Raw genomic sequence first — 17,823 nt, forward strand, 5'->3', positions numbered from 1 at the left:
GGCCTGTACAATTATAGGGGAAACATTGGAATATACACCATATGAGTACAATATCCACTATAAAAAAATAGATTTTTTCACACAGTCCCTCTACAAGATGGCTTTAAGATTAAGAAATAATATGCACCTAAAAATTTTAATTAGTGATTAATCTGCTAACTATATTCTGTGACTAGTTGTTCGCTAACAAGTTCGCCATACCAACTTGAAAGGTGATGGGTCAATGTTGGGTTCACAACTTGGTTCCACTGCCCCAAAGTTGACAAAAGATCAGTTATTGCAGATTGCAGATCAGGTGTTTATTGTTTCAATTGTGTTTAGAGGTGCATATTCTTAAAAAAAAAGATTTGCAATTGATCAAATAACCAGAAACCAATTATATAGTATATACTGTATACATATGCACCAATAAGGGTGATATTGGTAAAATCGCAAACAGTAAATTTTCAGTTAACTGAATTTTCAGGAAATTCAATTGAAAAAAAATGTTATGGATAAAATTAAAGATTGCTATATCTGTTTTTGGCAGAATTAAACCAGAGAAATCTACTACTGTATCCTGCTGCTGTACAGCCACTTACCAGCAGATAACAAATAGCTATCTCAGTATAAACATTATAGCAAAATCTCAATGGTAGATACATTTCTTGTCATCTCACATTATACATGTTGTTATATCATCCTTCCTACTATATGTAGAATACATTACTCTGGGTTCACTTGCAGCCTCAAAGCACAGTGAGGTTTAGCTGCTGCTGGATGAGCCAAGTGGCCACTTAATTAGCAGCTCGACAGCAGAATGTTTTCTATGAGGTAGAACAGCACACACTCATCAACTATCTCTTGCTCTCTCTTCCACACACACACACACACACACACACACACACACACACACACACACACACACACATATACACACTTAAATAATTCTGAACTTAGTGTGACATTTTTCTCACTGTGCTTTTTAAATAATTACCTTATCCTCATTACAATTTGGAATGCACAAAGCCCTGCGTCACATTGTGCTTACTCCCAGCAGACTGGTAGAGCAGCATCACCGCATGATCCTGCTCTGCACTCCGGCATGTAATCCAAAGTCTTCCCCCACAGTTCAAAGTGTCATGCAGTCAGTCTACTCATGATGTTACACACTGGATCCGCTCTGCTGTGCATTCATTATTCATCTCTCGCTTAAATTAAACATAGTCAGGGACTTCCATGGAATCAACAGGACTCTTATGATAACCTCATTATTTGCTAGAAGGCTGTGAGTACCTTTATGTTTTTGTGTATGTGTGTGTGTAAAGTGCCTATATTTTTAAATTTTAGCTCATTTTACCTAAAAGACAAACAAACATGTATTTTTTAACCTGATTTGACAGGTAAAACAATACATGTTTGTTTGTTTGTTTGTCTTTTGTCTGGTACGTGCCGCTACACCAGGCAGCATTTTAACAGAACTAACCACTGTACCGCTAAGACCTACAGCAGAGGACAAATTCCCCAAACCCTTACCCTATTATTTCAATAACTGGAGTCATAAAGCATGATCTGCCAAAGAGTTAAGAGATACACAACAGACGTCCTACTGTACACTGGGCTTCTGAATTGGCAGTCTTAACGCAGCAAACTATTCAAACTGGAATTTACACAGTATCAGTCACTGCGGTACAAATGTTGGATCAATGTAAAGATGGGTTATAACCCCAGAAGAGTGATTTTATCTAGTTTCAATGAGACCAGTCAAGGACAATCAACGTCTGTCAAAGGGCTATGAGTGAATGTGTCTGTATATGAGTGTGTGTTCAGGGGCCTCCTGCAGTGTTAATGCCTGGTATTCAATGACAAAAGCATGGACCTGTCACCCACACATCCATACAATGGGAGAATAGGAGCTTTGAGTGACTCACACCTGCAGCTCATTGGTCCGCTGAAGGTACATTGCCAAAACAAAACTGGAAAAAACAGAAAGTGCTGACATCTCATCCAACCTACAATGACACTTTACTGTCTGTCTAGACCCCACACGCCCCCATTCAACAAGGTCTGATATGGAGGACAATGGCACTGCTCTCCATTGTACATGACAAGATATTAAAATAAAAAAATAGTGTAGTGAAGTCAAATGGTTGGTCATAATCCAATCAGCTTTCTGACTGTGGCCCATGTAGTTGAGTCTACATGGTCTGTATTCAAATATGGGCAGGTATGTAGGCTGGTTGAATGGATCCATCACTTCTCTTTGTATCTGCTGTCAGTGTTGAAGACTCCGTGTGAGATACTTCAGTCTGTAAATATATGTGTTTAAAAATGATTTCGTGGCTGTGCTAAGTAAAGTAGGTGATCGCTGCTCTAATTGCTAACGAAAAATGAGAACACCGCAGTGCTTAACTGACTATCATGAAACCAAAACATCTGAGAAACAATGTGTTAGCTTGTCACTCAAGTGAGGCAGCAGAGATACCACAAAATGTCATCTGAGTTTAGGATTAGGCTACATGGGTTGTGTTCAAATTAATTTGTAAGAACTGAATATTAGCCATAGCCTACTCTGTCGCTACTGTTGCACCTGTAAAACAGTGGATAAATTGTTTTGAGCGCCACAAAACCCCCGTGAAATGACTCACTTCACAAACAGAATTTGATCCATTCAGTCCGATAACATTTTGAAAGTCTAGAAGAGCCACACCATTAAATTATTTTATCCCCATTCAGGCTAGCAGAGAGCTAACCGGAAGTTAGCCGCTCGGCCGGCAGAAGTCATTGCCCATATGCATTGATCCGGCCAGCGTGGGAATGTCAAACCCAACACCAGATTAAAAACAGAGAGATTCATCTGGTGGTGATAAGCTTAATCAGCATTGTGTGAACTTATTTGGCCAGAGTTCATTTATATGTAAAAGTTCCACACTGCAGGTTTAATATTGAAGCTGTTAGAATATGTCTGTAGCACTGTGTGTTAATATTTAAAGAAACTTATGTAGAGATAATGGAAAATCAAGAGATTCAAATGACTGTCTGGTATTCAAGTAGTGTGTAGATCAAAGGTCGATCATATTAACAACTAATATTAAAACAAATACACATAAAATCCATTACCATTATGTCACTTCCTCTTTTAAAATGCATGCACTGACAATAACACCTTGTCTTGCTTATTTTCCATCTGTGAGTATCCTAATAATCAATTTGCATGTCTAATTTGCATGTTTTTCCACATACACTCTGTATATAAAAGATGATTCTGATCTCCATTCTGAGAAGTGGACAGGAGGTGCATTTGCTGTTCACATGGCTAAATGTGTCTCTGGAGGTAATTTAGAAGATTGGATCCCCACCGTTTCTTTAGTGCATTGCCAGCTGGATTTCATGCATTCTCTGGAAACTGTTAAACGAGCCCACTTCAAAGCACTGCCACATATTAAGGAGCTAGATTTTTGGGGTGACTTAACATTTCCTCAGTAAGCCTATGATGTAAAAAAAAGACGTAAAGTCACTTCTATAGGAAACTTTGGATCAGCTGTACAACCTTTATCAACTGTTTTACAATATATAAGTCTGTCTCATTTTTAGCAAGACCTTTCTCTACAAATGCTTTTCCCATAATAATGCTTTCTCACCATTCATTTAACAGAGCACACATCATTTAGCACATCCTTTTATCCCAACTGTGTCACAGCAGCTTGAATGCCTTCAGTGTACTGTCATCAACTTACATGATTTCTAACTATTGAAGATCTGTGTTCAATTATCTCTTGCTGCATATTAGGGCTGATGATGATAATATATACTATGTGATAAATCTGTCAGCTGTATATACCACAGTAGCTATTTTTCAGGTATTTATTTTGCTGGATCAGCCAAAGATATTTTCATCTGGTTATTTTATCCATAAAGAGTTTTTTATGTCCAAAGAAAATCCACATTGGGTGATAGCATCCTGTAAGCTTGTATGTCAGCTGATTGTAGTGGAGTTGAAACAGAAAATTAAAGGTGCTCTGTGGAATTTTTTTATGATGGGCCCCTGTTTTTTTTGTCTGTGCACACAAGGATGCACATGCACGCAGGTGACGTGATACACATCCTGGCAATAACTTGCCAAAATATGAAGCAATACGTTAGCAAAGACAAGGAAGAAGACTACAAACTAGTAAACATGGATGTAAACAATGCAGGTTTCAAACTTTTAAGAAAAATCAGCTTTGCAAATGTTTTATGATGAAGGAAATGCATTCAACATGTTTGTTAGACTTCAAGGATGCAAACACAGAGTTTTGGTGAGTCACACTGAGTGTAAATATATCTGTGCAGGGCACCTTTAATCAGCAAGTTTTATAATAGCTTGGATAATTTTTCAAGCAAAACTGCCAAAAATTGCCACTCAACTGTGATCATTTTGCTGTTTTTCATTGTCCTAATGACAGTTTGTCAGGCAACAAAAGCTACTTTGAGATTACTTGGGCCCTGAGAACTTGTGGTGGACTTTTTTTTTTTTTTTTACTATTTTCTGACATTTTATAGGCCTGAGGATTTATTGAAAATGAAAGCGCTTGTTAGTTGGAGCCCTAGCCAAACAAAACACTGAGCAAGAAACTGTCTGTGTGTTGATTCTCAGGGATACTAACAGTACTAACAACCCTTTTCCCATTACAGTAAGCCATCTGACTCAGTGTTAAAATAAACAATTCCCTTAATGCAGCTTTAAATGTGACATCTAATCTTCTCTCTATCTGTCTATTCAGATTGTGTAGTGAACCAGCTTTACATGACCATGGCTGCATATATTTGCATTTGGTCACAGCCAGTTCTATCAGGACTACACTGAATAACAAGAGTCTACTCTTGTCTATCAGTCAGTTGGAAAAGAGGACATACAATTCTCAGCAATCTAACACAGAGTGAAGTAGGCTAGGGTGATTTGACAAATATATCAGCAATTGCCGATTGGCTGAGTCCATCGCCAGTTGTTTTTCTTTTTGGGCGATTTTTTGTGTGATTTTTACTAACTAACTATAGTGTTATACAAGTAGCGTAGCTCCTTTATGGGATAGCTCAGTGTGTTGGTTGTTTGCATAGCGAGTGTGTGGTCGAGAGAGAGAGAGAGAGAGATAGAGAGAGTGAGTGTTGGTGAGGCTGGCGACCGGCGCAGAGTATGAAGTTATAGCTGAGAACGTAGCAATGTATTTTTAAGTTCCCTTGTCTTCCTTGCCACCTGCTGATTAAAGTGAAGGTGGAAAATGGGTTAGCCTAACCTGACCAAGCTCACTTAAGGTGGACTGACCTTTAAGGTGGACCGGCTATTCTCATTCTGATCTATGCTGCTCCTAAACAGAGAGCGGAGAAACATCTGGATGTCTCTCCCAAGTTTTGCTGAGCCACCCCCCTCCCCTGCACGCCGGCCACCCCCCAACACAAATTTATATCGGCAATTGCCGGTTGTTGGGCTGACGGTGGCCGGTAGGAAAATTTTGACATATCGCCCAACCCTAGAGTGAAGACAGGCCCCATTAGGCGCTCGGCTTGTTACAATAACACAAAGCCATCTGTCAAAACCTGGACTTGCTGTCACAAAGCCTGTAAAAAGCAGCTCCTATAATGAAGTGCTACATGACCATCGGATCAAGAGGGGTGTAGAACTGAGATCAGACAGTGTGAGAAAAGAGAGAAGGAAAGAGAGAGAGAGAGAGAGGCAGGAGTAATAAAAAGCAAATGAGAAAGAGAGAGAGAGAGAGATCCACATATTGTAGTCCCTGATGAACACAGGCAGGCCATTTTCACCTCATATTCTGACTGCTTCATTCATCACACAAACGCACACTCATAAACACACTTCCTTCCTGTCATGTCAATACTGTACTCGCTCCATTTTACAGCAGTATATTGCACAGTAGGGTCTGCATTTTCCTGTAAAGTGAGAAGTGTTAACACTCTGAAAAGGCTGTGTTTGTGTTTGTTGATAACCCTGATGTGCATGTATTAAATTGTGCACAAGTGCAGATGAAGGTCAGTTCATTCATGCTTAGCACAGTCACTCACAGCAAAGTGGAGAGGTTAATCCCTGAGTGTGTGACATGTTTACCTATCTGTATACTCACACATATACAGTTCACACAGATGCAGTATTTCTCTATTAAATATGTTCAACTTGTACTGATTTGACTCATGTTTTTAAAATGTTGGATAGAAAAATGTTACATTTAACTTCAACAACAGACGTGACTTTTCTTGGTCTTGAGAAGCTGCAGCATTTATTAACTGACACACTGTAGTCTGTACTGTACATTTACTGCCAGACTGACAACTTGCTGCTAACCTCCGCTCGCATTCACCGTCACTTTTCCGCCGCTCGCTCACTGCACTTGCTCAACCACACACTCACTACACACACACACATTACACACTGCCCTATTGTAGGGTGTTGTTATCATGCTCACACAGTGTGCAAGTGAAGACCATTAGTAGCCAATTAATATTAACGATTGTGTGAAATTTTAGCAGCAGCGCTCATAATTCTGCATTGGAGCACCGCCGCTGCAGAATTATGAAAGTATCAGATTCATGCTCATCCTACGAAAAATGAGAGAAACTGAAGGAACATGACAACGAATTGTGAGTTCCTATTGAGTTCTGAGACAAGTCAGAGGCTAAACTGCTACACCAACACGCTTACAAACTAGCTTATAGCTAACATCTGTACAGTCCAGTCAGTACATTAGCTGTTTGGGGCGAAAAAACAGTCCAGAGCCTGGTTTCACAGAGAGATTTTAGATGTGTCTGTAGTGTGTCAGTTTTTATTTTTTGTAGACTACTCTAATGCCAATTATACAGTTTCACAAAAATAAAGACTGACTTATTTGAAGCCTAGAAAGTGATCCAAATTCACATATACAGTAACAGCTAAAAAGGCTGTACTTCAGCACAACGGTGTTTTGAGCTGAATGAGAAAACAAGTTTGCTAACGCAACGCAATCACAACGTTAGCATGCTAATATTTAGCCGGTATAATGTTTATTCTTGTCACCATCTTAGTTTAGCTTTGTTAACATGCTAACATTTGCTAATCAGTACTAAACACAAAGTACAGCTGATTTGGTCTTAAACCAAAGTATTGGACTAATTTAAATTTTTACCTGATGGTCAGAAAGGGATCACCATAGCTATGACAGTTCATCCTCTGAAGAACATGAATGTGTGTGCAAATTTCACTGCAATCTAGCCAATAATTATGGAGACATTTCACACAAAAGTGTCAACATGGGGAGCAGGAATTTCTGCACAAAACGTCATGACAATCCAACATTTGATATTTCAGTCTGGAATAAATTGGTGGAATACCCAATCAACAATACCACTGCTAACAAGTCTTATAGAAAAACATGTTCTGAATGTAAGGTATCGAAAACAGCATTGTTATCATATCAGTAACAAAACTCAGGTATTGTATTGGCACTAGTATCCGGTAGTATCAGTCTATACCCAGCTCTAGTCATCAAATACTTCCAAACCTACACTATAGAAAAAAAGAAGTCTGTAAACATATATTTCTTCATTAAGAATGGTTGTGCAAACTCAGTTGGTAACAGAAACAATGACGTAGATATGGGCTTGTGAGGCAAAACAGCAAATAAGTCAACAAACGGGCAAGCTGTGCTTGTGCAAACTGCGAACAGGCTTTTGAAGACTGTGTGCTGATGATACAGGAGAGAGTGAGAGAGGGTAAGAGAGAGAAGGAGAAAGGAAAACTTTAGCTGCTGCATGGCTGGGGTGCTACAAAGGGCAAAAGGGTTACAGCTACAGGGGCATATACCGAAATGATAGCTGAGTGCAACTGAAATGGAGGGAGAGAGGGACAAGATGAGAGCATAGTGACCGCTAGATGGAGGGGATGATTGAGAGAGATTGTGACAGAGGAGGGAGAAATGGATGGATGGAAAAAGGAGAGAGAGGCTGTTTGTGTCTGTCTCAGACCGGGGGAGTGTTGCTCTCTGTTCACACAGGCTGACCCAGATGCAGCTGAATTAGACACAGTCCTGTGTGTGTTAGTGTGTGCACTAGTGTGTGTGTGTGTGTGTGTGTGTGTGTGTGTGTTTGTGGATGGCAGTGTAGGTATGAGAGCTGAAGAGCTTGAGGTAGAGAAATACGAAAAGTGACAGAGTGTTGCAAGCAGATGTCTGTTTTTGAGGATCACAAGCCCAAAGAGCTTAGAGAATCCAAAAATTAAAGGTGCAACATTTAGCACTTCAACATCATTAGCACATTGATGTTGACAGTTAAATAATGGGCTTGGTATGGAGCATTAATACTTTTTTGTATTGACTGAACGGTGTCTATAGCTCAGACTATCCAAAGCTCTCAAGTACCAAAAGCTAGGTACGAATTATTTTGTCAGATTCATCTTCTTTGTTTATTCTTGCAAGAGCTTTACTGTGTATATCATAATTTTGCCAGTATTAGACTGTATTCTTGTATGTCTGCTGTTTAGACATTATCTAAAGGTACATTACATTTTTCTTTGGCCACTTGGGGTCAGAGCACCACATATTATGGCCTTGATGTGGCTAATGGGTTTGTTTACACACACATCAGGCAGAGACAGGGCAACATTAAGATTTGGAGTTGTGTCTGTGGTGACATCACAAATGTATGTCCAATATTCACTCTATTAACTCTCTGTTGGTCTTGCTAATACTCTACTAAATGCTACACTATGTTTACCAGATAGTTGCTAACTTTATCCGTTTGCCGTTTGGTGCTGGGTGAGTAGCGTACAGTGGGCTTATCAGTAGGTTTTTTGCTGAAAACAGATGCATGCTGCTGCTAGAAATAAGGTTGAGTAAGTTTTGTGAGTGAACTTAGACAGTTAGACAAAAACAATAGGCTAAACGTTGCTGATTATCCAAAAGCAGTTCACCTAAATTTAGCCAAGCAGTCACCTCTTGCTGATGCCCTGGTCTCCCTAACATTATTCCTACAGAATGACACACTTCGTTTAAGTGCTGGTGGCGCAAGACCATGAATTAAATTATACATCAGACACATATCTGCAAAACAAAGAAAACCCTCAAAAGGTCAACAAATTATACTTTTGAATGATGATTCAATGGTGGTAGCTCCTTGGTTTTTTATCAAGCATTTTCACAGATTGTTTGTAAAGAGTGTATAATGGTTTTAGTGTAGTCACTCCTGCCTGGGACCAGCTTGTAGCACAATAGGATAAGTGTGAGAAAATCATTGAGGGCATTAAGAGCTTAGCAGCGGCTAGAGGCAGTTGATGTCTAATATGTTTAAAATTCATTAGGCCAGTTCTGACACTTCTGTGTCTAAAAATTTAAGTTAGAATCAATTATTATGCCCAGATACTTGAAATGCTCAACAATATTTATTACCTCTCCTTTAGCTAGGTTGTCTGGTTGATGTGTGTTATTTCTCTTGATAGCAAAATATATGCCCACAGTTTTGCTCATGTTAGGAGTAAGAGTAGTGAGATGCATTCTGATACTTTGTTCAATACTGCAGTGAGTTTGGAAGCAGCTTGTTCTCTTGTTTTAGCATGAGTGTAAATAACTGTCATCTGCATACATCTGGATATGAACCTCTGGGCAAATCAAAGGCAGATCATTGATGTATAAACTAAAGAGAACTGGTCCAAGGATCGATCCCTGTGGAACACCAACGGTACAGTTAGCAAAAGATGAGCATGTGTCATTAGTTCTTGTGCATTGTTTTCTTGAGTTTAGGTATGACTCCATCCGTGTTTATGCACTGGTAGAGAAACTGAACTTTGACAGTTTGGATAAAAGAACACTGTGATTGATCATATTAAAGGCCTTTTTAAAATCAAGGAAAACAGCACCAGCAACACCCCCCGTTCAGACTGGATTTAATTTGTTCGATAAAATAGCAATTTGCCATCTCTGTGGAATGATGTGTGGGAAATGTCCATTGCTTAGATGGGTTATTTATTGGACACAAATTGCTCTTTCAGTTACTTTAGAAATAACTGGGAGAGTACTGATAGGTCTTTAATTAATTGGTTTGATTGTCAGTTTTAAAAATAGGGGTTATTTCTGACAGGTATTGAGAAAATAGCATTGACAAGTTTACTAGATGAGTGATAGGAGCACAGAGGGTTTTTTTTATAATTCTTTACAAATGCAGGATCACAGTTAAAAACATCTTTAACCTTGGAGCTTTTAAACTTTTAAAACTAAGGTATTAAAATCTCAAATCTCTAAAATTTCAAACAATATCCTGACACTAACAGGCTGGCCGTCTGTAGTGGCATGTAAACCACTTTATACTGTTTGTCATGTACCAACAGGTTATATTTGGCAGCAAATCTCAGGGATTGCTCTGCAGCACAATACATGGAGAGGACCACTGATACAAAAATGTATTAAAGCAGCTTTAATGTGTCTACCTAGCATGACTACATTCATGATTGTCTATGAGCATACACAGCAACTCCTCTCAGGAAAAGGGAACTGCAACTTTGAACTTCTCTAAAGAGTAATGACTGGGCTAACCAAACAATACACTGTAATTTACATATTTAAAAAGTTGCTGATTTCACTGTCAACAAAGACACGAGAAAGCATCAACTTACTGATGACTTCAAATGTTAAGAGCCCATAGGACTTTTCTGCCCTGAGTTGTGCCACAGAAGCCTTTTATTTTGTATAAAATTTCTGCCTCTTTTTCTAGAATTGGAACATAAAAACTACAAATTTGGTTTTGCCCTATACTTAACCACCTTTAATATAAACCTAAATGTAGCTATTTGATTGAGCTTCTTGGTGGGCCTGGGAAGAAGGGCTGCCTGAGAGGTTCAACACAGGGTAGTGACCCCACCACACTGTGCATGATGAATAGAAAACATGTAAGCACTTTTTAGGAATTTGTGAAAATGTTTGTTAAACCTTTAGCTCAGGAGGAAATGTATGTTCCTACTTTTGAAAGGAGCTGCTACTTGATCCTACAGACACCCATTTAATGAACTAAGTTAAGCTAAGAGATACCATAAGTGGAAAATAATAAAATTCCCCATAAACAGTCCCTCTAATTTTAGAAATACTGAAATGCTAACATTTGGCCAACAACAGAGAAACATTCTGCACTGAAATGCCTGAAACATGTGCTGCATGTACAGTAAACATTCTTTCTGTTGTTATTAGAATCCAGTTGAACAAAATGTTTCTCTGCTTGCACCTTACTTCCCCAGCTCTGTCGGCATTCTCTCAAGTCTGACTGGCTAATTAATGAACCCTTTCAATCACTTTTAAAGGCACCATGAACTGAATACACAAATGCAAGGCTGAAACGAAAATCTTCTCACAAGCATGCTGAAAATAAACGGATTCCATTCAAAGATCTCAATCTGGCAACAACATCTGGAAAGGCAACTCACCCAAAAATGGCAAGGACATGTCAACACTGCTGCATTGTGTGAGACGGGAAAACTCTTGAGAAAAAGTTATCCTTTTATTTCCCCTCAGCCTCCACCGAATCATTTGACAGGGTTAGGGACCCGTATAGCTCAACAGTTGCTTTCGGAAATGACTTTGCGTGAGCAAGAGCAACTAACTGAACTGAGACAAGACCGTGGTTTAAAACTGAGAAATGCTGATCTAACTTTGGACAGTTTTTGGTTGACTGCTGCCAATAATATCAGCTGATTGATATATCGTATTGGGCTGTATTTAAAACCTCCATGATTGTCTGACTGCTTGTGTTTCTTTCACCGTCAGACTTTTTTTTAAGCGATGTTCCCGCATTTCCAGATCTCGGCTATTGACACGGTGAGTTCAATGTCATCATAACCAGTAGGAATGATGTCCAAAATGTCAAAAATAAGACCCAGGATGTAACAAAACAGAATGATCATTTAATTTCTGTTGCTTTTATTTTGAACTGAGCCAAAAGAAAAACTTTTTTGGCTGCTGCACTCATTAGAAGTTGCTTTGTATAAAAAGCCAGTTAAATGCAAAAGATAAATGAAGTCTAAGTCTGGACTTTTTAAAAAAAAAAAAAAGACTGTCTGCAGTTGATATTTGAGGAAGTTCCAAAACTTGAGGTTAACATATGTAGAAATGCTCCCAGCAAGTCAAAAGTCAGGGCTTCAACCTGCTCTGAACACTTCATTTGCAAGGTTTTTTTCTACCTTACAGATGGGCTGACTTCAGATCATCAGACATCCATATAAACAGCCGTCCGTTGCCAAGCCTTGCCAAGGTTGGTGCTATGATTTTTCCACGTTTTGTTTGCGTTTTCCACTCTCATATTTCAGATTGGATGTTGGATTGAACATGTACAGATGTATTTGAGGAGTTGACATTTCAACTAAAGAAAAAAAAAGTAGTGAAACTCTACTATTATAGTTTGTTTCATGGTTTGTTGACGTAGCCTTCCGAGCGGCTGGAAGTTGGCAGTTGTACAGCTTCCGGAAGCTAACCAATCAGAACAGAGTGGGCTCATCGGGAGAGAGAGAGGAGCTAAAATGGCCTGTTTCAGACTGAACTGAGGGGCTGCATAAAGGGCCAGCATAAGATAAATAAGAGTTTCTTGGACTTTAAATCATGCAAAGATTCCAGCACAGCCCCACAATATAAATCTAGAGCTGGAAATGTGCAGAATATGTCCCCTTTAAACTTCTCCATCCTCCCTCTCAACCTGCTCTCTTACTCAGAACCACCTTTCACTCTCACCCTCTCTTTGTCTATCTCTGCAAAGACACACCTTCTTCATCTTTTCACTCCTTCTGCCTGCCTTCCCCGACCCCATCTCACCTTATTCATCTCGCTTTCTCCCTCACTCCAGTCTACTCATTTGCATCTCCCCCCCCTCCTCTTCCTCCTTTCATCACTGCCACCGCTGTCCTCACTTGCTCCCACTTTTCCTTTTTACATCAAATCCCCCCCACATCCTCCTCCTCCTTCTCCCCTTTTTCCCTCCACTCTTGTCTCTTTTCCTTTTTGTCTAATTCGGCTCCTCCGCTACGAGTCCCCGAGGCTTCGTCAGTGCAAAGTGCTCCGTCTGTGTTCCGCTCTCCCCTCCCCGTCCTCTGCTAGCGTGCAAAGGGAAGGGGACCCACCGACCGGAGCTGTAAGTTATGTAATGAGATCATCTGGACACTAATGCTGTATACCATATACACCAAGCACCCATTAACGACTTCTCTATACTATAACCATTTGTCTGTCTTTCATGTTTGTCACAGATGGATGATGGAGGGACTTTGGCTTGAGTAGCGCAGTTCAATGTCATTAAAACCAAGAGATAATAGCAATGGCAACATGTATCTGCTCATATGGGTAATCCTCCCTCCTATAGTGCTTTTGTCCTGAGTCTGGCTTTTACCTTGTGTTTTTTGGATGGATGGATGGACAGATGAATGGATGGATGGATGGATGGATGGATGAGGATGAGGGATGGCGGTGAAAATAAGGACAGATGGAAGCCAAGGGGGGATGAGGAGATATGAGGAAGAGCAGAGAGAAGTGTGCACATCCACGTGTCAGTCCACAAAGACATAAGGAAACACATACACCTCAACATGTGTATGTGTGTCCTAGACCTTGAAAGCCTCGGCGCAGCCCGACGGCTACTATCACCGACGGGAGAACAGATCCTGCTCTGCCATGTGGGAGTCCATGTGAAAATGCTGTCAATTAGCACCCAACTCAGAGTGCATTTCTGCGTCAGGGGAGGTCAACCTGGAGAATATGTTCTAGTGACGGCACAGTTAAGCACTGAAACCATTCATCAATTAAGGGGGTCAGGTAGCAGAGGCGGTCGGCCATTACTCGCAGGGTTGTTGGATTAATCCCCAACTCCTCCTGTCTGTATGTTTAAGTGTCTTTGAGCAAGACACTGAACCTTGCTCCCACTATGGATACGTGGGAAAAAATGTAATGTGATTGACCGGCCACTGAAAGGAGATTAATTGGTCATTTCTTATAATCATTTAGTAATTTATCAGTCAAAACTCTCAAACAATTGCAGGTTCTAGATTCTCCAGATGTGATGTGTCTCTGTTGTACATCATTGTAAAATGAATATTTTTGGGTTTTGGACCATTAATTGGATAAAACAAGAAATCTGAAGATGTCATCTTGGAGCCAAACATTCCCTAGTTGCACTTCTCAAATGTGAGGCTTTGCTGCTTTTTTCTGTCATATATGACAGTAAACTAAAATGCATTTGGATATTGGAGAGTTGTTCAAACAAAGCAAGGAATTTCAGGACATCACCTCGGGCTTTATGGAATGACATTGGGCATTTTTCACAATTTTCTGTCATTTTTGTAAACAAAACAATCGATAAAATGAATTGATTATATCAGAAAACAGTAAATCCTCAGATTTGAGAATCTGCAACCAACAAATCTTTTGCATTTTAGCTTGAGAGAGGACTTCAACAATTCATTGATTCTCAAATTTCCCTTTTATTTATTTATTTATTTATCTATTTATTTTTAGAACTGCAACCCATTCAAATTCTTACACCCCATCAGCTCCTTTATTTCTGACTATGTATTTGATATATGATTGTGGAAGAGTTTCCTTCCACAATCCAAATAATTGAACGTCTTAGTTTTTAAACTAATGAACAGTTTCGCTCCTACTCAACCATGCAGTCATCTAATCTTTATCTTCCCAGACATCTCACAAGAAACAAGAGAAGGCAAATGTTTAATAAGATCATAACTTATGAAACTTCTTTTCCTGTTTGGTTAAATACGCCTCTTCCTTTTAGTCCTACAGGGCATTAAAAAAACATCAACTTTAGTCTATGTTCTAAAAAACTGAAGTTTAATATTATAACATATAGGCTATTACCTTTAAGACTGTGAATTATGCTAGTAGAGGTAATCAATAAGCTGTTTTAAGATTTAATCTGTGCAAACAAATCAATCTCAAAAAAGATCAAAATTGTTATTGTTGCTTCTAATATATTATTACAGGAGCATGGGTTGAGCTGAAATAACTTCATTCATTATTAGCATCACAAGCACACAAATGTTGTAGTGCCGTGACTGAAAACACAGAAAACCATCAACAAACTTTGAAAATGTCATAAATGTCATGAGGTGAAATGTGTCACTGATTATGATTTCTTGCTGTCCCAGTTACATATTTGAGATATCTGGCATTCTCATGATGCCTCTATAATAATCTCACATTCTCATCTTCTGCGTGCCCCCACGCCCACCCACGAAAATAGAAGCTTCAACATGTCAGAAAAATCACAATTCATTACCACTAAATGTAGAACATCATATGTGCTGTCCCTGAAGTCAGAGACAGCTCGCTGTAGGATAATGAAACACTGAGTCACGAAAATGTAAAATCTCCAGGTAGTGAACAATGTGTGTGTGTGTGTGTGTGTGTGTGTGTGTGTGTGTTTGGAAAAACCCTGAGGGATTCTGATCCTCATTGTGTTTCTACAGCTGATTTGTTTACATCCTGATGACATCACTGGACTGATTTTGTGAAGAGAGTTGATCATGTTCAGCAACGTGAACTGGACTGCTGACTTGACCATTAACAAAACATGCAGTACTTGGCAAAAGACAACAAAACATCGGCTGATATGAAGCTGTTCAAAAGTCTAAACCAGGCTTGTATTCGCACTATTTACATTATTCAAAGCGACAAGCATAGCCCATTGATTTTGACAACATGATTCCTGATAATCCAGTCAATATGAAAATCCCTCTTAGCGGTGGTGCGCTTTTGATGTGCTGTTTAACTTCTATTTCCAAATTAAATCCAGTTAAAGAATGCCACCCTCAAACTTGTCAACGGGTCAGTGTCATCGGTTTTTAACAAGCAAACAGACTCCCATGTGTCCACAACGTGTTCAACACTTCTTATCCGGCTTATCAGTTGTCCTGTTCCTGCTGTAGCTGGCAGTAAATAGTAGAATGGTGGATTTCTGTTAAGTAATTCAAGCAACACAGAGCAGCATAGTCACCGCTACCATTTCCAGGGGATTATTAGTTACAGATGTTGAGCTACACGAAGGCGTGTTGTTGTTTTGTTCAGTACAGTGAATGTAAATGTATGTGCAGTCATACAGTAATGCTGTAACCTAATAAAAAATCCATCTGTTATTGCTATACTAATTCTAATGGGATCTGTAATGTGTTTTATCTTTGACAGCCTACTCAGTGGTGAGTTTACAAGTCCTTCGCTGTATAGTATACAACTGTTATTCTAGTGTATATGGTTTATTCTATTATACACAGACTTGTAATGTGCCTGTGCTATTTAAGTTAATAGTGACCTTACTGTACTTAAATTAATTATTTTAATTTTGTGTTTTTCCTAATATTTCTCATGTTAACAAACATTGACTGTAGTTTTGCTGTAATTCTTCCTTCCTAAAATCCATCACAGTTAAGCTCAATTTTGTTGTTTAAGGCTTTTAAAATGAAAGAAAATAGAAGAAAGAAAAAGAAAGAAAAATCATAAATATCAGCTTGACAATATGTTTCTTTGAAAGCCCTTTTTGCATCCAAACAGCCTGTTGTTCCTGCTTGCCAGAAACTCTATATTCATCACAAAATCAACCTGTAATGCTTATTGTTTGACAGTAAAAACAAGAGACGTTTAAACTGCCCCTCACCTGCTTTCTGTGCCACAGTCTGGAACCCTACGACGAGCCCCAGCAGTACCCCCGCAAAGCACATCTGGAAGGCGAACAACTCCTTTCGCTTTCTCCGTCTGGCTTTGCTCCGCCGCCGGTTCAGCATCACACCTCCTCCGACGGCCGTCTCCGGCATCCCTTCAACCACCACGCGGGCCATGGCGCTCTTCTCTCGGCGAGCGTTCCGGCGGAACCCCCGGTGGTGGTGCAGAGGTACGACAAACTGAAGCGAGGAGGAAGAGACAGAGAGATGTGCCGTGTGGGCACTGAAGTTACTCGACGAGAGAAGATATGACTGGCTTGTCGATGGATTTTGTGAAATTAACCAGGGTGTTAAAGAACAGAGTATCCGGTCGACATTTTCAAAATAAAACGTATCGATTAACGTTAATGGAAGCTAGCTAAAATTTTAGGTAGCAAAAAGATATTACAATAATTAAAAACTATTTCGATCATTTTGTGCCTAAACACTCAATATACATAGTAAAATAATATAGTATACATTTATCACTAGCTAAGTCATTAGATAATTTTAGACAGAAAACTGCATTTTTTGCCACAAGATAAAATGTGTATTTGCACAGAATTTTATGGTCAGAGTTGATCTGTAACATCTCTCAAACATAGGGCCTTAAGTCAGGTCACTGAGGCCAGTTAACAGAAAAAAATCTCTTTAAATATCTTTAAAATTTGTTTTATATATGAATCACTCAGAGTTTTTGCTCAAGTACTCCAATATCACATTGTATTCACCTTTGGCTGACATTTCATAAAGACCAAAAAAAGATGTTTTTTGGAAGAGGAGCGTTGAAGTTTGCTATTTTTGGAAGTAGCTGTAGTAACATTGCAATCATATAGGCTATATTGCCATAACCGTGTGAAATTCAAAAATGAAAAAGATGCAGTTTATGCAGGCTACGTGTTAACACCAACTTGTTGTAGGCTATCAATTCTGTTTTTATTTTGAAGATCTCGTTTTCGGTAGTCGGGTAACTCTGGGGCATTTGACGCAGTTTGAAGAGGTTAGGTGATAAGTCCCCCTCAAGCGTTTCTTCCTTCCTCCGTGTTTGGAGTCAGAGGGCGGGCTTCCTGGTTAATTGACCCGGGACAAGAGTGTGGTTTCTCGGCTTGGATGTTAGTGCAACGCCGCCGGGAGCTCCATGGCATGTCGAC

At 39.5% G+C, this 17,823-nt stretch overlaps 1 protein-coding gene across 1 annotated transcript in view; it reads right to left on the reverse strand.

Moving 5' to 3' along the window:
- Positions 1-17,066, reverse strand: part of slc24a3 (solute carrier family 24 member 3) — a 108,555-nt gene extending 91,489 nt beyond the window's left edge. The window contains exon 1 of the mRNA XM_067609355.1: positions 16,630-17,066. Coding sequence (XP_067465456.1) covers positions 16,630-16,810 — 181 coding nt within the window. The 5' untranslated portion in view covers positions 16,811-17,066. The remainder of the gene's footprint in view (positions 1-16,629) is intronic.
- Between the last annotated feature and the right edge of the window lie 757 nt (positions 17,067-17,823).

This window comes from Thunnus thynnus, chromosome 14 (assembly GCF_963924715.1).
Source record: "Thunnus thynnus chromosome 14, fThuThy2.1, whole genome shotgun sequence".
Classification (NCBI taxonomy): Eukaryota; Metazoa; Chordata; class Actinopteri; order Scombriformes; family Scombridae; genus Thunnus; species Thunnus thynnus.